The sequence below is a fragment of the Salmo salar genome, chromosome 03 (genome assembly GCF_965601325.2).
Source record: "Salmo salar chromosome 03, fSalSal1, whole genome shotgun sequence".
NCBI classification, from domain to species: Eukaryota; Metazoa; Chordata; class Actinopteri; order Salmoniformes; family Salmonidae; genus Salmo; species Salmo salar.
In genome coordinates this window covers 7,498,619-7,521,747 of record NC_138293.1, presented here as the reverse complement: position 1 = coordinate 7,521,747, position 23,129 = coordinate 7,498,619, and the positions used below count along the sequence as shown (strand labels likewise).

The 23,129-nt window shown below is 42.1% G+C and overlaps 1 protein-coding gene across 1 annotated transcript in view; it reads right to left on the bottom strand.

The window, feature by feature from the left end:
• Positions 1 to 7,481: 7,481 nt before the first annotated feature.
• LOC106597376 (cadherin-7) overlaps positions 7,482 to 23,129 on the bottom strand; it is a 134,619-nt gene continuing 118,971 nt past the window's right edge. The window contains exon 12 of the mRNA XM_014188578.3: positions 7,482 to 12,860. Within this exon, the coding sequence (XP_014044053.1) occupies positions 12,355 to 12,860 (506 nt within the window). The 3' untranslated portion in view covers positions 7,482 to 12,354. The remainder of the gene's footprint in view (positions 12,861 to 23,129) is intronic.

Sequence of the window (23,129 nt, the reverse complement as noted above, 5' to 3'; positions counted from 1 at the left end):
GAACACCAAGGAAACCTGCTTAAATGACTACCAACTCGTAGCACTCACATCTGTATACATGAAGTTCTTTGAAAGGCTGTTCATGGTTCACATCAACACCGTTATCCCAGAAACCCTAGACCCACTCCAAATTGCATACTGCCCCAACAGATCCACAGATGATGCCATCTCTATTGCACCCACACTGCCTTTTCCCACCTGGACAAAAGGAACACCTACATGAGAATGCTATTCATTCACTACAGCGTTCAACACCATAGTGCCCTCAAAGCTCATTACTAAATTAAGGACCATGTGACGAAACACCTCCCTCTGCAACTGGATCCTGGACTTCCTGACGGGCCGCCCTCAGGTGGTAAGGGTAGGTAACAACACATCTGCCACGCTGATCCTCAACACTGGGGGCCCTCAGGGGTGTGTACTTAGTCCCCTCCTGTACTCCCTGTTCACCCCTGACAGCATGGCCAAGCACGACTCCAACACCATCAAGTTTGCCGATGACACAACAGCGGTAGGCCTGATTACTGACAACGATGAGACAGCCTATAGGGAGGATGTCAGAGACCTGACAGTGTGGTGCCAGGACAACAACCTCTCCCTCAACATGATCAAGACAAAGGATATGACTGTGGACTACAGAAAAAGGAGGACCGAGTAAGCTTCCATTCTCATTGACGGGGCTGTAGTGGAGCAGGTTGAGAGCTTAAAGTTCCTTGATGTCCATATCACCAACAAACTATCATGGTCCAAACACACCAAGACAGTCGTAAAGAAGGGCATGACAACGCCTATTCCCCATCAGGAGACTGAAAAGATTTGGCATGGGTCCTCAGGTCCTCAAAAAGTTATACTGCTGCACCATCAAGAGCATCCTGACTGGTTGCATCACTACCTGGTATGGCAACTGCTCTTCCTCCGACCGCAAGGCACTACAGAGGGTAGTGCGTATGGCCTAGTACATCACTGGGGCCAAGCTTCCTGCCATACTGGACTTCTATACCAGGCGGTGTCAGAGGAAGGCCCAAAAAATTGCCAAGGACTCCAGTCTCCCTATACATAGACTGTTCTCTCTACTACCACATGGCAAGCGGTACCGGAGGTTTCTTAACAGATTCTACCCCCAAGCCTTAAGACTCTTGAACAGTTGATAAAATGGTTACCCTGACTATTTGCATTGTCCCCACCCCACTCCCCATTTTTACGCTGCCGTTACTCTCTGTTTATTATCCGTGCATAGTCACTTTACCTACATGTATGTATTAAATGTACATAACTACCTTGACTAACCGGTGCCCCCGCACATTGACTCTGTACCGGAACCCCCTGTATATAGCCTCGCTACAGTTATTTTATTGTTGCTCCTTAATTATTTGTTATATTTTTATTTATATATATTTTTTAACTGCAATGTTGGTTAGGGGCTTGTAAGTAAGCATTTCACTGTAAGGTTGTATTCGGCGCATGTGACAAATAAAATTTGATTTTGATTTGATTTGAAACCACGATTGACTCTGTTCCATTTATTCCATTCCTGTCACGCCCTGACCTTAGAGAGCCTTTTTTATTGTCTATTTTGTTAGGTCAGGGTGTGACTTGGGTGGGCATATCTATGTTTCTATTTCTTTGTTGGCCTAGTATGGTTCCCAATCAGAGGCAGCTGTTTATTGTTGTCTCTGATTGGGGATCATACTTAGGCAGCCCTTTTTCCCACCTGTGATTGTGGGATCTTGTTTGTGTGTAGTTGCTTTCTGCACTGCATGTAGCTTTATGTTCGTTTTGTATTTTTTATTTTTTTCCGGTGTCATTTTTAATAAAAGTAAAATGTACGGCTACCACGGTGCACCTTAGTCTCATTCCGAAATCGAGCGTGACAATTCCAGTCATTACAATGAGCTCGTCCTCCTATAGCTCCTCCCACCAGCCTCCTCTGATACAAATACACAACTAATCAAAAACATCTAAACAAGAAATCAAGAAATGACAGAACGAGTCCAATTAGCAATCAAGAGTAGCTATATTATAGTGAGCATGTGTCAGAATCCAGAATATAAATGCATGATGTGTATAGAGATTATAAACTTTTGAAAGAAAATATGTACAGTAGTAGGTACATTAGGATAAGCTATGTCGAGAATACGGTAAAAACTGGTCATTGGCAAAATAAAGGAAACAACCAACATAACGTCTTAATAGGGCGTTGAGCCACCACGAACCAGAACAGCTTCAATGCACCTTGGCATAGATTCTAAAAGTGTCTGGAACTTTATTGGAGGGATGCAAAACCATTCTTCTACAAGACATTCCATAATTTGTTTTTTTGTTGATGGTGGTGGAAAAATGCTGTCTCAGGTGCCACTCCAGAATCTCTTAAGTGTTCAATTGGGTTGAGATCTGGTGACTGAGACAGCCATGGCATATTGGGTTGAGATGTGGTGACTTAGACAGCCATGGCATATTGGGTTGAGATCTGGTGACTGAGACAGCCATGGCATATTGGGTTGAGATCTGGTGACTGAGACAGCCATGGCATATTGGGTTGAGATGTGGTGACTTAGACAGCCATGGCATATTGGGTTGAGATCTGGTGACTGAGACAGCCATGGCATATTGGGTTGAGATGTGGTGACTGAGATGGCCATGGCATATTGGGTTGAGATGTGGTGACTGAGATGGTCATGGCATATTGGGTTGAGATGTGGTGACTGAGATGGCCATGGCATATTGGGTTGAGATGTGGTGACTGAGATGGCCATGGCATATTGGGTTGAGATCTGGTGATGGCGATGGCCATGGTATATTGTTAAACATCATCAATTTAAAAACGTATTCGGGATCGGTGTACCTTCCATGGGATGGTTGAGCTAACGTATGCATATCCTTGCTTCAGGGCCTGAGCTACAGGCTGTTAGATTTGGGTATGTCATTTTAGGCATTTTTTTTTTAAAGGGGTGTTACGGCTGTCGTTAGAAGGAGTGGACCAAAGCGCAGCGTGGTACGGGCTCATGATGATTTTTTAAACAATGAAACACTAGAACAAAAGAAACAAAATCAAAAGCCAACAGTTCCGTCAGGTAAAGAATACAAAACAGAAAACAACTACCCACAAAACACAGGTGGGGAAAAGGCTGCCTAAGTATGGTTCCCAATCAGAGACAATAATAGACAGCTGCCTCTGATTGGAAACCATACCTGGCCAAAACATAGAAATATAAATACATAGAATGCCGACTCCATATCACACCCCGCCCTAACTAAACAGAGACAAACGGCTCTCTCAGGTCAGGGCGTGACAAGGGGCTAATCCTTAAAGCAGTCTTTGTCACTGAAGCTTCTGCCTCTTTCAAAGTCACTGATATCTCTTCTAGCCATGGTAGCCAAAATAATGGGCAACTCAGCCTGTCCAGCATTTTATACATGACCCTAAGCATGACAGTGTGTTTTAATTGCTTAATTAACTCAGGAACAACACCTGTGTGGAAGCACCTTCTTTCAATAGTGTGTTTGCTTCATTTTGGCAGTTTCCTGTACATACAAAGTATATTATTTATTTGTTATTTCAACTTTCTATCAATGTAAAAAGAAAAAGTCTGTTTGGTTGCGTTTTCTAATGTAGATTTTAGTCCCATATCAATGAAAGTTTATTTTGATTTCAAGGTGAATTATTGTTTGTGTTCAATCAGATACCAAAATGTAATGTTGATTTTATGTTGCCGTCAGGTTTTCACCTGGTGAAAGGGTACCAAATATTCTGCTAGCTAGGCCATCACATCTTCAGTACTACAGTAGATTTAGTTATAACCACCACCCAGCATGTTGATGGCTCTATAAACACAACACAACAAGAACTCTGACAGAATGGATTTATAGCTGTAAGGGGGACCTACAGTCAACCAGTTCGCAAGCCATAACCCTCCCCCCATCTTAAAAAAGACCAGCTATCTTTAATACCACCCCAATCACCACCCCATCAATAACAGCCCCCCCAACCACCACCCCATCAATAACAGCCCCCCAATCACCACCCCATCAATAACCACTCCCCCAATCACCACCCCATCAATAACCACTCCCCCAATCACCACCCCATCAATAACCACTCCCCCAATCACCACCCCATCAATAACCACTCCCCCAATCACCACCCCATCAATAACAGCCCCCCAACCACCACCCCATCAATAACCACTCCCCCAACCACCACCCCATCAATAACCACTCCCCCCAATCTCCACCCCATCAATAACCACTCCCCCAATCACCACCCCATCAATAACAGCCCCCCAATCACCACCCCATCAATAACCACTCCCCCAATCACCACCCCATCAATAACATCCCCCCAATCACCACCCCATCAATAACCACTTCCCCAACCACCACCCCACTCAGCCCCCGCACCCCCCGCTAACCACCCCCCCACCACCCGGAGTAACCACCACAGGAGTAACCACCACAGGAGTAACCCCACAGGAGTAACCACCACAGGAGTAACCACCACAGGAGTAACCACCACAGGAGTAAGCTCCACAGGAGTAACCACCACAGGAGTAACCCACAGGAGTAACCACCACAGGAGTAACCACCACAGGAGTAACCACCACAGGAGTAACCACCACAGGAGTAACCACCACAGGAGTAACCACCACAGGAGTAACCTCCACAGGAGTAAGCTCCACAGGAGTAACCCACAGGAGTAACCACCACAGGAGTAACCACCACAGGAGTAACCACCACAGGAGTAACCTCCACAGGAGTAACCACCACAGGAGTAAACCACAGGAGTAACCACCACCCCCATCACCACCACAGGAACTTGTGATGAGATAGAGAAGACGACTCTAAACCTTTAAACCCTCTGACAGGTTTCAGATGATTGAAGCACTATATTGGATTCCAGCTGAGTCATCCTACACTCTCTCTGAAAGTTTCTCGGCCCAAAAGGTAATTTGTACTTGATTTGTGGACACAATACCAACCACATGGAGTGCCCTCAACCCACCCCACTCCCATGGTTAGAAGCCAGGGGCCTGCCAGGACTAATCTGCAGTAAATCAGATTGAGGTGCTGATAGCGCTGTGTGTCCCTGATTGCTCCCTGTACCCCTAGTAAGTTTTGGGGATCCTTCTGGCACTTTTCTCCCCAAGTCTTGATTGGCTTGGAGACTCAAGGGGGTCTCTTAGAGCCCATCTGTTTTTCATATTGAGAGCAGACTTTGGGGACAGAGGTGATATTACATTTGAAGTGATGAGTGCGGTTGATTCTGATTAAAGTTTAGTGTCTGGAGTCTCTGTCCGTCTGTCTGTCTCTTACCCCACAGTTGAGCCTCCTTTCAGTATTCTTATAGTAGAACTGGCCATCTTGTGAAACGATGCACTGATCACTAGGCCAGAATATTACCTTTAAAAGACAAACATGTTCTGGCTTCATATCAAAGTCAGTGAGTTGTTTTCAGTATGTTTTCAACATAGGTCAACGCACTACAGTACCCTCCTGTTGCCTAGGTGTAAAATGGCCATCACTTGCTTAATTATCGTTGCCTTTTTAATGAGTTTTTCCTAAGGCCCTTAGCCCGAATAATTTGATTTTTCTTAAAGCAATTTCATTTAACGTATAAAATCATATATCCAATTCTGCAAGAGAATCGATAATGAAGAAAAAGTCACGGCTACATAGATTGCCTGCTCAGGGGTAAATTGAGAAAAGGGAGGGTGAGGACTGAGGAGGGACATGCAGCCACCCAACAGAATGACTAGTATGAATTGTTGTCTGTGAGTGTGCTGGTGTCAGGTGGAATCAATAGTAGTCTATCAGTGTGATGGTGTCTGGTGTAATCAATAGTAGTCTATCAGAGTGATGGTGTAATCAATAGTAGTCTATCAGAGTGTCTGGTGTAATCAATAGTAGTCTATCAGTGTGATGGTGTAATCAATAGTAGTCTATCAGAGTGATGGTGTAATCAATAGTAGTCTATCAGAGTGATGTTGTAATCAATAGTAGTCTATCAGAGTGTCTGGTGTAATCAATAGTAGTCTATCAGAGTGATGGTGTAATCAATAGTAGTCTATCAGAGTGATGGTGTAATCAATAGTAGTCTATCAGTGTGATGGTGTAATCAATAGTAGTCTATCAGAGTGATGGTGTAATCAATAGTAGTCTATCAGAGTGTCTGGTGTAATCAATAGTAGTCTATCAGAGTGATGGTGTAATCAATAGTAGTCTATCAGACTGATGCTGTAATCAATAGTAGTCTATCAGAGTGTCTGGTGTAATCAATAGTAGTCTATCAGTGTGATGGTGTCTGGTGTAATCAATAGTAGTCTATCAGAGTGATGGTGTAATCAATAGTAGTCTATCAGAGTGATGGTGTAATCAATAGTAGTCTATCAGACTGATGCTGTAATCAATAGTAGTCTATCAGACTGATGCTGTAATCAATAGTAGTATATCAGAGTGTCTGGTGTAATCAATAGCAGTCTATCAGAAGGATGGTGTAATCAATAGTAGTCTGTCAGAGTGATGTGTCTGATGTAATGAATACAATTTTTTAAATAAAAATTGTACTTTTTTCAGTAAGTATGCGAGGAAGTGACTGTGAGTAGGAAAGAATCTACCATTATCTAAAATAATAGTTTCATATCAAGACAATAATGCAGTTATTCACTGGTGTTGTTTTGAACAAGTGTATCTCCTATGTCAAGATTGATTGCAATCATGGTCGGTTGTGAGGCACAAAACACAAACATGTCATAGCAATCAACTCGCTGCAGCAGCAATGATTACATTTGCAGTCAGAGATAAAAACAAAGGCTACTGTATCCATGAGGTTAGGCCTATGAACTAGGTTATTCTACATCTGTGTGTTAATTCGCACGTCTGGTTTTCTTTTAAGCTATTATTGAGATGATTTGTGTGTAAGCCAATAGCCCTCTACAAAACATATTTTACCATTTATAAATCACTTACTGCTCATGCTTCCAGCAAACTGTTTGAGTCTTCACCAATGGATGCAATGAAATACTGTATTCACACCCAGGTCACCCGTGATACAAGTCAGTATTCGACGTCCATCCATGTCTGAGGACGTCGGGAGATGATGTGGAAACCAGCCACTAGGGGCAGCAGTGAGCGCTGTTACCTTCAAATAGGTTTGGGTTTTGCTCTAATTCCAAAGGTTGCAAGTTCGAATCCAGTGATAGAAAGTCATTTATGAGATTTTAGTTTTAAGCCTATCCCAAATCTTAACCCTTACCTTAACCATTCAGAGTTAATGCCTAACCTTAAGATTTCAGATATAATGGATAAACTTAACCTTAAACAAATCGATATTTGACATTTGCAACTACCCTCAAAATTTGACTTTAATAAGAAACATGGTCTAATTCTGACGTGAGACTGTGAGAGCTAGTCGGTATGCAAGTGAACCTCAAGAAATGTTAGGGTGCAATGTGAAAAGTTACTTCCTTGAGACAAAAACTCTAGAATGAAACAATATTTATGACTTTATTGAAAGTTGAACGGGTGACTTACAGTCAAGAGCCATTGTCGGCATTTCCTTTACATTTCCTTTACAAAAAAAATGTGAGTTTCAGTTTCCTCTCTCTATGCACAAATACACAAGACTGGCTGGGCTGGGGGGGGGGGGGGGGGAACAGAGCAGTGATTGTCTGCTGAGTAGTGTTGAGTTGTGTTGGGGTTCAGAATGTCGTCAGTCTACGCTGAGACCGAGGATACCCTCATGTGAACACCTTATCAGTCACTTGACACCAGTTGTCCATTTTCTCTTTTCCTAACAGGCAAGGCCACTTTGATATTCACCGGGTGTCATATTCCTCAGATCAGAGTGAAAACAAGCCGTTCGTACATACAATGCTTTCGTAAAAAAGAAAAAAAAAAGAAAAACATCAACCAAATAATCACAAAGTTGTTTACATAATATAAAATAGAAAAAAAAAAATAAGCCAATAAACGAGACGTGCAGGTACTCCTAAATGCTTAAGTTCTTTAAAAAAAAAAGAATTATGACATCAATATTTCGTGGCATCAATTATCATGTGGGACAAGCTGACATTTTTGACTTTTTTGAAAGACCGTAAAGGTACTGTCAGGACCCACCGTTACAGTATTTGCTGCCATTCAGAAAAAGTGATTATGCATCAAATCAGTGTCTGAAACGGGGCTATTTCTGTTTCTAGTAATTTAGTACGTCCCTCACAAGTAATAATGTACCTACAGCTGTACAGGTGGGATATATGACATGAAGACATCCACACCTTAAGTCTCCACTATAACCTAAGGGTTTGCAGTATTCTAATACCATAACAAGAACAACAACTAAGAATGGGTGCAAATGAAATGCTTCATGGATAAAATCCAACTTTCTATACCAAAGAAATATAGAACAAACTCATAATATTATTGACGATAGTTTTAATTTGTGTATATATCTTTTTGTATACACTCATTTTTGTGGTAAAGCAAAGTCTCTCCCTTTCGGTCTCATCCAAGTACAGATGATCTCTGGCAATCTGCTTAATTAAACAGTATATTTATTAGAACTTTGAGCCAGGCCTGACGAGATTTCGATATCTCTTTAAAATTCCATTTAGCAAGGCAGTTAACAAATAATTATGTTTCCTTAACGATGACAACCATTACTAAAGAAAATAACCTCAATCTTCATTATCATCACTTTGGAAGCAGAATTACTTAATTATCAGTTGTGGTAGAGATTAGCTAAAATGCATTCATTGAAAACCCAAAGGTATTCATTAAATGTGTTTTTCTAACTGAAAAGAATCCTATTAAAGGTTTTATTGTTTTTATGTAACTCAAATACTGTACTGTGGATGGCTGTTTAAAGAAGTATAGGCACATGTCTTCCTCATTTCTGGTAACACTTCAAGCCAACAGTTTAACGATTTATTATAGTAAAGAATAATATAATAAAACATATATTATACGTTTATAATCAACTTTAGATATTTGTAGGCATACATTTTTTCAACAGCCTCAAAATAGCTGATAATAAATCAAGATCGTTATGAGCTGAAACTGAAGATATTATAAGGGGGGTTTTAGCAGGTGCTTATGCTGTTGCTCTCGATAAATGCATTTGGACTGCATTGTACTTCATTATACCTGTTGGATTTAAGTAACATTTTACTGTACTATTGAACTATATGCATGGGGGTGGTGTGTTACACATCCACTATAGTTGATGAAACTGTTGAAATGGGACAATGAGAAAAATATATTGCCAACATTGTACGGTTTGGGTCAGCACGATAGTGTGAAAAAGGATATGCAGAACTGTGTTGGTTCCATTTATGGTGTAATGTTTTCTCCAACTAATGAGCATCAAATGTATAAGGCCACATCAGAGCTCTTAACCAAAAACTAGATTTGTTTTGTCTCCCTGCTGTTTTTTACTTGCTTTTCCATCCTGGATTTCCTACAGTTCCATTTCTACTCACTGCATGCAAAATAACAGTTGACATTCTCCTTGGCTTGGTATTTTTACAAGTGCCCACAGCTTTGCTGTAAATCTTTTCCAACACTAACTGTATTTTCCAAAGCTGTTACAGCTATGTTTCCATGAAGAAAAAAAAAACTACTGAAAACAATTTTAACCATCATGGTTGCTAGAACACCTCATAGGATAGATAAAACAATCACAACAGCTTTACATTTTGAACTTACCCATACGGTGCATTCACTGCAGATGTTTACAAGGTTTCCATGCTCTGACATTATAGTGTTTTCCTCATCGCTACCCCCCCAACCCCAGTCTCTTTGCCTTATCTCACCCTCCCTGCTACATCGTTCAGAGGCATTGTGACACTCTAAGCATGTTCATTCGGAACTTCAGAGGCATTGTGCCAATCTAAGCATGTTCATTCGGAACTTCAGAGGCATTGTGCCAATCTAAGCATGTTCATTCAGAACTTCAGAGGCATTGTGCCAATCTAAGCATGTTCATTCGGAACTTCAGAGGCATTGTGCCAATCTAAGCATGTTCATTCGGAACTTCAGAGGCATTGTGCCAATCTAAGCATGTTCATTCGGAACTTCAGAGGCATTGTGCCAATCTAAGCATGTTCATTCAGAACTTCAGAGGCATTGTGCCAATCTAAGCATGTTCATTCAGAACTTCAGAGGCATTGTGCCAATCTAAGCATGTTCATTCGGAACTTCAGAGGCATTGTGACACTCTAAGCATGTTCATTCGGAACTTCAGAGGCATTGTGCCAATCTAAGCATGTTCATTCGGAACTTCAGAGGCATTGTGCCAATCTAAGCATGTTCATTCGGAACTTGAGCGTGAGAGCGGACAAAAATCGGACAGGTGTCTAGATACCGTTATAGGATTGTAGATCATGACCGTGTTCGTTAGGCACCAAATGGAAGAAAAGGGACAGAGACTACTGGATTACCGGTTGAATAAGAAACACCCATTTCTGTTTTCTGTTTCAAAAAACGTTGCTACGGTGAGCCCTACTGAATATGGACCAGAGTAAGCCTGAATTGATCAAATCCACCATTGATGAAAACCTGCTGTAAAATCCATAAGGAGTTATCCTGTTTTGTGAATCTGTTCCATAAATATAACTGCCTGCCAGCAGCAATGAACAGGGTTCACAGGATGACAAAGGACAGAAGATCAATTGAATAACAAAGCACTCTATCATGTAGGAACTATCTTCCTTTAAGAGCAATCAAAATATGGAGTGAAAGTTACGTATGGTTTTATGAGGAGAATGTGGTTTTGAGCATTAGTGTTACATATGAAAAGAATGAGTTGGTAATAATAATTCAGTGTGGTTCATTTTAGGGATGTCAATAATAGTTTCACGTTGATAGGCCACTGTGGAATATATTTGCAGTAAAAATTTTTTTGTTAAATCCAATTTTTTATTTGTCAATAACTCTGCCATCTTTTGAAAATACAATCTACACTGAACGTTCTAATCAGCAGGTTTGCATGGGTGGGAGTTCAATTTACCTCCTGGTGATATCACCAGGCGGTAAATTGGTTAATAAACCAATAACAAAGAGTTCCAAACCTCTCTGCCAATAACAGCTAGTTTTGAGTTTTCCCATCCCCACTTACACCACTCCCAGAAAATCCTTCTTGCTTGAGAAATAGTTATTTGCTAAAAAGCTATTGTTGGTCATTTCAATGGAAAACTATTACAGTAAGGTATTTAATTGTTAACAAGAAATTCTTTGATATTGATATAAAAACAGCTACATTTGGCCTTTACGATATCAATGCCAAACTTAACATGGTTCATCATGGTAATGTCTTTGATGACCTTAAGAAGTTACACATTGAAAGGATTTAAATGGACACGTAAATCAGATTTCTAGATTTAATAATTACTCAGCCATCTGTTAACCAATCCCTTATTTATGTTATTTTTATCGTGAGTATACGTTTTTCAAAGGTTTTCCAAAATGTCCAAGATTAAGGAAAATGTATCCTGGCTGGCCTTATGGGTCCTTGAGGTAAATTTGTTCAGCATGAGGAAAGACACCTACATACAAAGTTTAAAGTCTGTAGGTCAAACTGGGCGGCAGATATGAGGGTTTAAGTGAGACTGTGTATAACAGCGCTACCTATAGGTCAATCAGTACCATTCTTTTAGACCAAGTTACTCATGGCCTCTAGTTTCTGTGTGCCAAATTCGAACAAAAGTTATCAATCTATGCTTGAGTTATTTTACCATGTCAAGGAAAACATTATAATCTAAGAATAACAATAGGTTTTACAGCAAAGCTGTGAACCTCTAAATATCAGTTTGAAACAAATGTTACAGATCATAGTGAACCCTGGGACAGACTACAGGGCCAGTTGAAGAGGTCAGGCTGTTCATTTCACCATGACAAGATGTTGTACTTGAAATGTCACTGTTGTAACACCACTGAAGCATAGATATCGGTTCAATTCTCGTCCCGTTTGAACATCATTGTGACATGAGAAAGTCTGGACATTTGTGCGTTGAGGTTCTTCCAACGGGTCTGGAGACCGTCCCAACGGTTTAAGCTTTGCATCATTTCCATCATGTTAAAACATTTACTAACAAAATCTCCAAAATGTCTTTGTTTGAAAAATCCAGCCAGTGTGCAGAGTGCCCAAAAAAAACATTTTGAATGGTAATCCACCATCCTACAGTTTATTCTCAGCCCACATTGATGCATTTATACACACCAATCAAATGTCCTCTCAGAGTACAGCATCATCCTATCGTCATCTAAAATTTCCTTTCTTGTATCCTTATTCATATCCTTCCGTTTCCTTCACTTGTTTGTTCTGTTGTCCACGCTGATGGTTCGGCGGGGCTCGACCGAGGGCTAAGAGGCGAAGAGGTTGCCTCCGTTGCTGTGGCCATAGAGGTCTGCCAGTTTCTTGAAGCGTGGCCCCCAGTCGCTAAGGTAGTCGTAGTTCTGCTCTGAGTCTATGCTCAGCGAATCCAGCGAGCTGAGGGACTCTGCGGCTGAGCCGCTTCCCTCGAAGGCGTACGTCTGCAGTGAGTCGTAGGGCGGCGCTGACGGGTCCACGTCGGCCTCCTTCAGCCGGTCCCAGATGAACTCGCGGAAGATGCCGTTGTCCGGCGGTGGCCGGGAAGACGAGAAGAGGGTGGGCACTTCTGGGGTGACGTCACGGCGGTTCTTGCTGCCGCTCTCGCGGACTACGTTGAGGTTGCGCAGAGCGACCATGTCGAAGGCCTCGGTGTCCTCCTCGCCGCCGCCCTCATCGTCGTAGCGCACAATGTTCTCGCGCACATCACGCTCCTCGTCCAGGATCAAGGGTTCCTTCTTCCTCCGTCGTTGCATGGTGACGATCAACAGGACCAGCACTGTGGAGAGAGGGAGACAGAGAGAGAGAGAGAGAGACAGGTATGACCATATTAGAGACACATATTTCCCTCAGATTACGCAGATCCACAAAGAATTTGAAAACAAACCCAATTTTTTATAAACTCCCATATCTACTGGGTGAAATACCACAGTGTGCCATCACAGCAGCAAGATTTGTGACCTGTTGCCACAAGAAAAGGACAACCAATGAAGAACAAACACCATTGATACAACTCATATTTATGTTTATTTATTTTCCCTTTATTTTCACATCGTTACAACACTTTATATAGACATAATATGACATTTAAAATGTCTTTATTCTTTTGGAACTTCTGTGAGTGTAATGTGTACTGTTAATTTTTATTGTTTAATTCACTTTTGTTTATTATCTACTTCACTTTGGCAATGTTAACATATGTTTCCCATGCCAATAAAGCCCTTAAATTGAAATTGAATTGAGAGAGAGAGAGAGAGAGAGAAAGGGGGAGACAGAGGGAGAGACAGAGAGAAAAAGGCAGTCAGCATCCCTATCAACAAAGGGCAGAGTACCAAGATGAGTTAATCATGATTAGACAAAGAAAAAATGGTATGCCAATGAATATCATTGGGGAAACATTTATCATCAAACTAAACAGAGCCATCGCAATTCTGTCCAGGACCATTGTGGACTTATACAGTACAAAGGTGTTCCTTCAGAATTTTGGGTTGTACACTGAAAAATACTGGCAATGTTAAGACAGGTCTGTCTGCCACCTGTGTGAGTTAAGGACCCTTAATATCAACACAACCCTTAACCCTATCAACACGACCCGTACTCCCATCAACACGACCCGTACTACCATTAACACGATATTACCCCCATCAACAAGATCCTACCCCCATCAACAAGATCCTACCCCCATCAACAAGATCCTACCCCCATCAACACGATCCTACCCCCATCAACACGATCCTACCCCCATCAACACGATCCTACCCCCATCAACACGATCCTACCCCCATCAAGACGATCCTACCCCCATCAACACGATCCTACCCCCATCAACACGATCCTACCCCCATCAACACGAACCTACCCCCATCAACACGATCCTACCCCCATCAACACGATCCTACCCCCATCAACACGAACCTACCCCCATCAACACGAACATACCCCCATCAACACGATCCTACCCCCATCAAGACGATCCTACCCCCATCAAGACAATCCTACCCCCATCAAGACAATCCTACCCCCATCAACAAGATCCTACCCCCATCAACAAGATCCTACCCCCATCAACACGATCCTACCCCCATCAACAAGATCCTACCCCCATCAAGACAATCCTACCCCCATCAACACGAACCTACCCCCATCAACACGATCCTACCCCCATCAACACGATCCTACCCCATCAACACGATCCTACCCCCATCAACACGAACCTACCCCCATCAACACGATCCTACCCCCATCAACACGATCCTACCCCCATCAACACGATCCTACCCCCATCAAGACGATCCTACCCCCATCAACACGATCCTACCCCCATCAACACGATCCTACCCCCATCAACACAATCCTACCCCCATCAACACGATCCTACCCCCATCAAGACAATCCTACCCCCATCAACACGATCCTACCCCCATCAACACGATCCTACCCCCATCAACACGAACCTACCCCATCAACACGACCCTTAACCCTAACAACACAACCCATAGCACTATCAACAAGACCCTTACACCCATCAACACGACCCTTAACCTTAACAACACGACCCTTAACCCTAACACGACCATTAACCCTAACAACATGACCCTTAACCCTAACAACACGACTGTTAACCCTAACAACACGACCCTTATCCCTATCAACAAGACCCTTTACGGTATCAACACAACCATTAACCCTATCAACAAGACCCTTAGCCCCATCCATACGACCATTAACCCTATTAAAACGACCCTTAACACTACCAACACGACCCTTATGCCTGTCAACACGACCCTTATTCCCGTCAACACGACCCTTATTCCCGTCAACACGACCCTTACCCCCGTCAACACGACCCTTACTCAATCCATACGACCCTTACCCCATCTATACGACCCTTACCCCATCCACACGACCCTTACCCCCATCCACACGACCCTTACCCCATCCACACGACCCTTACCCCCATCCACACGACCCTTACCCCCATCAATACGACCCTTACCCCCATCAATACGACCCTTAACCCTATCAACAAGACCCTTAACCCTATCAACGACCCTTAACCCCATCCACACGACCCTTAACCCCATCAACAAGACCCTTAACCCTATCAACACGACCCTTAACCCCATCAACACGACCCTTAACCAAATCAACAACCCCATAAACAAGACCCTGGGAGGCAAGCTCTGAGAAATAATTTGATGGATAGAGACACAGGGCCAGTAGTGGTGGAGAACGGAACCATGGGTAGATACTACCTGTGTTAGATTTATTACAATAAGCCAATGTTATTCACTGGGTTTTCAGACCCCCCCCCCCCCCCCCCCCCCCCCTCTCACTCTCTGGAAAAAGTGTTAGTCACCACAGTCCTGAGTTAAGGTTATTTCAAGGTTGATTTCAGGTTGATTTCAGGATGATTTCAGGTTGATTTCAGGTTGATTTCAAGTTGATTTCAGGATGATTTCAGGTTATTTCAGGTTGATTTCAGGATATTTCAGGTTTACTTCTGGTTTAGCTTGACATATCCAAAATTATCTCCATCTACCTTCAATGGACTCCCAAATGGCTTCACGAGATTCGCAAGATTTAGATTTTGGGAAATATGCTATTGGCCCGCACGTGTTGTTGGAACGTGCACACACAGAGATAAACAACCAGACAAACCTGTTTACATATCAGGGTTTAACAGTGGCTGTGTCGCAAATGGTACCCTAATTCCTATATACTGTAGTGCCCTACTTTTGACCAGAGCCCTATGAGCCCTGGTCAAAAGTAGTGCACTATATAGGGAATAGGGTGCCATTTGTGTGGGGGGCAGTCGGTGAGTGTCCCCATGCAGTTGGCTGCTCCCACAAGCTGCTTACCCTGGGCAGGCCAGCGCTAAATCCTTGAAATGAGCACAGCATATGTCTATCTGAGTAATAATACAGGAGTATATGCCAGTCATAAAGCAGCCACCCCTAAAAAAGCAAACGGTCCAAGTGCGGCCCCCAAAGCATGTCAACGTAGCATAGCATGTCAACGTAGCATAGCATGTCAACGTAGCATAGCATGTCAACGTAGCAAAGCATGTCAACGTAGCAAAGCATGTCAACGTAGCATAGCATGTCAAGGTAGCAAAGCATGTCAACGTAGCATAGCATGTCAACGTAGCAAAGCATGTCAACGTAGCATGTCAACGTAGCATAGCATGTCAACGTAGCATAGCATGTCAACGTAGCAAAGCATGTCAACGTAGCATAGCATGTCAACGTAGCAAAGCATGTCAACGTAGCAAAGCATGTCAACGTAGCAAAGCATGTCAACGTAGCATAGCATGTCAACGTAGCATAGCATGTCAACGTAGGACCTCTCTCTTTCTCTATTTTCGATGGTACCTTTTGACAAGATAGAAAAGTTTTATCGTAAAATTAAAAAAAGTCTTAAACAATATAAACCAATTTACTCGTAAAATGCCAAAAGCAAAGTTGAAGGGACATGCTCTAGGTTATACCAAAATCAAACAGCACACCAACTTAAAGGGAAAGTGTTTTTGAGGAAGTTTTGCGTTGCAGTGCAGGTTTGGTTCAGCTGTTTCCATTCATGAAATCTGACGATGCCAATATATTAACTCCAGCCTGAAGTAAATAATGGATTATTGTGGACTCTGTCACCATGGGCCTGCAGACACAACTCAAGGTAAGGGTAAAGTGACCCAAATATAGATTTTGCATGAAATACCCCTTTAAAGACTAATATACTATTGCCGCACTGCACACTCCATTGTTGAGCAGTTGACGACATGGGCTGTGCACACATATCCACAGCTGCTTGCATTTAAAGCTTATGCTATACATCTCCCCTCGTCGAACACATGCACACACAAACATTAACAGATACACACACATCTCTGTGTCACACACACACACACACTCCCCGAGACACAGTCACAGTCCACCCATCGGGGGTTAGAGAAACTGCCTGCCAAGACCCCTCATCTCGCCATCAGAGTCAGATCTATACTCCCAGAGCTGAAAATAACACCCGTCGCTGCTGAGTGAGCAAGCAAGGAAGGGGAGGCAAACGTCTAATGATCCATCCTTTAACGCTGCCACCGCCAGGCTAAAATATGGAAGCTGCCCAACCCATACCTCATCCCCAGGCACTGTACCACCTCCCTGGGCTAAACAAGCAGAGGGTGGAGGGTGGATGTGGAGGGTGGGGTGTTTGGTCACATCACTCTACGTCTTCGCAAGGCAACAGCGGAGGAGGAGGAGTGGAGAGGAGAGGGAGATGAGGAGGAGGAGAAGAGACAGAGATGAGGAGGAGAGCAGACAGAAATGAGGAGGAGGGGGAGATGAGGAGGAGGAGGAGAGGAGAGGGAGATGAGGAGGAGGAGGAGGAGGGGGAGGGGGAGAGGGAGATGGAGATGAGGAGAGGAGAGGAGGAGGAGAGGAGAGGGAGATGAGGAGAGAAGAGGGAGATGATGAGGAGAGGGAGATGAGGAGGAGGAGGAGGGGGAGAGGGAGATGAGGAGAGGGAGATGAGGAGGAAGAGGAGAGGAGACGGAGATGGGGAGGAGGAGAGGGAGATGGGGAGGAGGAGGGAGAGTGGGTGATGATGGGGAAGTAAGGAGAGGAGAGGGAGATGAGGAGGAGAGGAGAGGGAGATGAGGAGGAGGGGAGAGGGAGATGAGGAGGAAGAGGAGAGGAGAGGGAGATGAGGAGGAAGAGGAGAGGAGAGGGAGATGAGGAGGAAGAGGAGAGGAGAGGGAGATGAGGAGGAGGAGAGGAGAGGGAGAGGAGGAGAGGAGAGGGAGAGGAGAGGGAGATGAGGAGGAGGAGAGGAGACAGAGATGAGGAGGAGGAGGAGGGGGAGATGAGGAGGAGGAGGAGAGGAGAGGGGCAAAAAAAGACCCAGAGGTAGTGAGGCAATGTATGCATAGAAATGTTGGTGCCACTTTCCAGCTTGGAATAAAGGGTTCTAAGAATAATAAAGGGTACTAAGAATAATAAAGGGTTCTAAGAATAAAGGGGTATTGTTTGGTCATTATAATGAAACCTTGAGGGGTATTGTTTGGTTATTATAATGAAACCTTGAGGGTATTGTTTGGTTATTATAATGAAACCTTGAGGGGTATTGTTTGGTTATTATAATGAAACCTTGAGGGTATTGTTTGGTTATTATAATGAAACCTTGAGGGGTATTGTTTGGTTATTATAATGAAACCTTGAGGGGTATTGTTTGGTTATTATAATGAAACCTTGAGGGGTATTGTTTGGTTATTATAATGAAACCTTGAGGGTATTGTTTGGTTATTATAATGAAACCTTGAGGGGTATTGTTTGGTCATTATAATGAAACCTTGAGGGGTATTGTTTGGTTATTATAATGAAACCTTGAGGGGTATTGTTTGGTCATTATAATGAAACCTTGAGGGGTATTGTTTGGTTATTATAATGAAACCTTGAGGGGTATTGTTTGGTCATTATAATGAAACCTTGAGGGGTATTGTTTGGTTATTATAATGAAACCTTGAGGGGTATTGTTTGGTTATTATAATGAAACCTTGAGGGGTATTGTTTGGTCATTATAATGAAACCTTGAGGGGTATTGTTTGGTTATTATAATGAAACCTTGAGGGGTATTGTTTGGTTATTATAATGAAACCTTGAGGGTATTGTTTGGTTATTATAATGAAACCTTGAGGGTATTGTTTGGTTATTATAATGAAACCTTGAGGGGTATTGTTTGGTTATTATAATGAAACCTTGAGGGTATTGTTTGGTTATTATAATGAAACCTTGAGGGGTATTGTTTGGTTATTATAATGAAACCTTGAGGGGTATTGTTTGGTCATTATAATGAAACCTTGAGGGGTATTGTTTGGTTATTATAATGAAACCTTGAGGGTATTGTTTGGTTATTATAATGAAACCTTGAGGGGTATTGTTTGGTTATTATAATGAAACCTTGAGGGGTATTGTTTGGTTATTATAATGAAACCTTGAGGGGTATTGTTTGGTCATTATAATGAAACCTTGAGGGTATTGTTTGGTTATTATAATGAAACCTTGAGGGTATTGTTTGGTCATTATAATGAAACCTTGAGGGGTATTGTTTGGTTATTATAATGAAACCTTGAGGGGTATTGTTTGGTCATTATAATGAAACCTTGAGGGGTATTGTTTGGTTATTATAATGAAACCTTGAGGGTATTGTTTGGTCATTATAATGAAACCTTGAGGGGTATTGTTTGGTTATTATAATGAAACCTTGAAGGGGTATTGTTTGGTCATTCTTTGTCCTACTGTCCATTATGCACACAATAAATACAAATAAATGAATTTGGACAAGCGCTGAACTGAAAATAATAACGTTTAGAGTAATGAAATACGACATGAATGAGGACTTCCTTTGTGTTTGTGAGCATGGGTGCTGGAGAAAAGATTCTGCCATATGTTGTTCCATTCAATTGAAAAGACTGCTGGGTACAGTAAACAAATGAACACAGCTTGTAACACTGACTGAATAAACAAATGTACTCCTTCTTAAATATGCATTTTGTGTCAGATACCCCTAATATGTCTATCAAAATGAACCAATCTTTGTCTGATATTTGATCGATAAGTACCTTTCATCTGTATATTGTGTTTTCTGTATTTTCAGTGGTATTGTGTGTTGTCCAGTTCACCGTTGCAATTCATGCCTGTTGGCCAGGTCGTTAATGTAAATGAGAATTGGTTCTCAATTTACTTATGTTGTTAAATAAAGGTTATATAAAAATAAACAAAATAAAAACAGATACGACTCCTAATACATCTACATTTACCGACGGTTGAATAGATGTTGTATTTCGATTATGAACGTATCATAAGGACCCCATGCACACTCATTCAACTGTGGTTTTACAGATTGCACGCTTCGTCGGTCACGCTTTGTGGCATTGACTTAATAGACGACTGTGTGTACACAAAATAAACATGTATTTTGTACCAGATACACCACTTCTATATATAGAAAATTAAACGTGCCACAAAAGGACCTGTGCACTGATTCAACAGTAGTGGTACAAATTGCACGTGGCAGGCCTCACTTAAGGCACAGCAACACGGCAATTCAGCCAAAGAAGAATGGGCAAAATGTGCGGTAAATCAATTGAACATTATGCCCAATTTTCCGTAATTGAATTGAGAAAACAATCCATCTTGCAAAATCAATGAGACAACAAGAGGAATCATTAGCAGCGGGCCCATTGTCATCGACATTTTATATAATGAGCCAAGCTACTGTTAGTCTCTCTCTCTCTATCTCTCTCTCTCTCTCTTTCAATAAACTGAAAATAATAACGTTTAGCACAATGACATACAACATGAATGAGGACTTCCTTTGTGTTTGTGAGCATGGGTGATGGAGGCAAGATTCTGCCATATGTTGTTCCATTCTCTCCTTCTTTCTCATCTTATCTCTCTCTCATATCGCTCTCTCTCATATCTCTCTCCATCTCATATCTCTCTCAGTCTCACATCTCTCTCTCAGTCTCACATCTCTCTCTATATCTCATATCTCTCTCTCATACCTCTCTCATATATCGCTCTCTCTCATGTCTCTCTCTATCTCATATCTCTATCTCTCTCATATCGCTCTCTCTCTCATATCGCTCTCTCTCATCTCTCTCTCTCTCTCATATTTCTCTCTCATCGCTCTCGCTCTCATATCTCTCATATCTCTCATCTCTCTCTCTTATCTCTCTCTCTCATATATTTCTCTATCATATATATACAGTTGAAGTCGGAAGTTTACAGCAAAGCACCCCCACAACATGATGCTGCCGCCCCCGTGCTTCACGGTTGGGATAGTGTTCTTCGGCTTGCAAACCACCCCCTTTTTCCTCCAAACATAACGATGGTCATTATGGCCAAACAGTTCTATTTTTGTTTCATCAGACCAGAGGACATTTCTCCAAAAAGTACGATCTTTGTCCCAATGTGCAGTTGCAGACCATAGTCTGGCTTTTTCATGGCGGTTTTGGAGCAGTGGCTTCTTCCTTGTTGAGCGGCCTTTCAAGTTATGTCGATATAGGACTCGTTTTACTGTGGATATAGATACTTTTGTACCTGTTTCCTCCAGCATCTTTACAAGGTCCTTTGCTGTTTTCGCACCAAAGTACGTTCATCTCTAGGAGACAGAATGCGTCTCCTTCCTGAGCGGCATGACGGATGCGTGGTCCAATGGTGTTTATACTTCCGTATTATTGTTTGCACAGATGAACATGGTACCTTCAGGCATTTGGAAATTGCTCCCAAGGATGAACCAGACTTGTGGAGGTCTACAATTATTTTTCTGAGGTCTTGGCTGATTTCTTTTGACTTTCCGATGATGTCAAGCAAAGAGGCACTGAGTTTGAAGGTAGGCCTTGAAATACATCCACAGGTACACCTCCAATTGACTCAAATGATGTCAATTAGCCTATCAGAAGCTTCTAAAGCCATCACATAATTTTCTGGAATTTTCCAAGCTGTTTAACTTAGTGTACGAAACTTCTGACCCACTGGAATTCTGATACAGTGAATTATAAGTGAAATCATCTGTCTGTAAACAATTGTTGGAAAAATTACTTGTGTCATGCACAAAGTAGATGTCCTAACTGACTTGCCAAAACTATAGTTTGTTAACAAGAAATTTGTGGAGTGGTTGAAAAACGAGTTTTGATGACTCCAACCTAAGTGTATGTAAACTTCCGACTTCAACTGTATCTCTCTCTCTCTCTCTCTCCCAGACTTGGTCCTTTTAAGGACAAATAGAGTGTTTGACATATTATGTCAAGAGAGCAGTGGCGACCTGTCATTCAGGGCAGGTGGGTCACCGCAAAATCTACAGGGAGAGCTAGAAAGTTGAAATCCCCTTGGGTGTTGCCATAGATTTACATTAGAAGTGCCCATCCAAGAAGGCTCAAGGTCATTGGCCACAGATAAAATGATGTCAAATCACTTTATATCTACCGTAACTTTGATGGGACTGATCATGTCAACATTATATTTTCAAAATCTTAGCTATCAAGCAGCTATCACCATAAATCGTGTAGACAATCTACTGGCAAATCCTTTTCAGTCCTTGTCAAATGAAGAAAAATTACAGATAAAACGTATCGGTGCTCATGGACATATATTTTACACAACAAGTTGGAAACCGCAAATTCAACAATGAGTGGTTTGGAAGGAATCAGTGGCTAACTGCAAGCCTTGCAAAGCAATCACTATTTTGCTTCCTCTGCCTGCTATTCGGTGGAGTGGGTGTGTGCTCCAAGTCTGGGTGTAAGGGTCTCTTTTCCAAGCTTAAAGGGATAAACATTCACACGCCATACACTATATGCCAGAAAAGGTTGAATACATTGGCCATACTGTCAATCCAGCATGACTTCTGCCATGTTCAAAACAATTGGAAACTCTGAAAAAAACGAGATCTGACTGGGATCTGACTGGGAAAATACGTTTTGAACTGTAATCCAACTCGGAATTCCAATTCGAGAACTCGGGCCTCTTTCTAGAGCTCCGACCTGAAGTTTACTGACATCATGATTCAACCTTGTTTTTTTCAGAGTTCCCAGTTGTCTTAAAAGCCCCATAAATCTGGAGAACCTTCCTGTTTAAGTGAGCACAGCACAATGGGTCTAAAAATGTCTTGTATGCTGCTGTATAAATTATGTAATATGCCAAGGAGATATGTATACTGTAGCTAAGAAAGTGATACTAAGTGTATGTTGTGTAGTAAGCTGTTAGTAGCCCATGTGCCTCACCTTAATAATTTGGTACCTTTCCCCCCTCATAATTTCACCTACTGTTCTAACTTGGTGGTACACATGTAGCCTATTGCCTGTTTTAGAGAAATGTAATCATCGAATATTGCTTTCATTGTCATCATGGAAAAGAGCTTTCATTGTCTGATTATATTCACCTTTGTTTATCCTATGGTTCTGACTTAGTGTACAAAGACAATACTGTAAGAAAGGCCCATGTTCTGAATTCTGTTGGTGTACAAATAGTTATATTAGTTCGCTCATTAATGTCTAAAT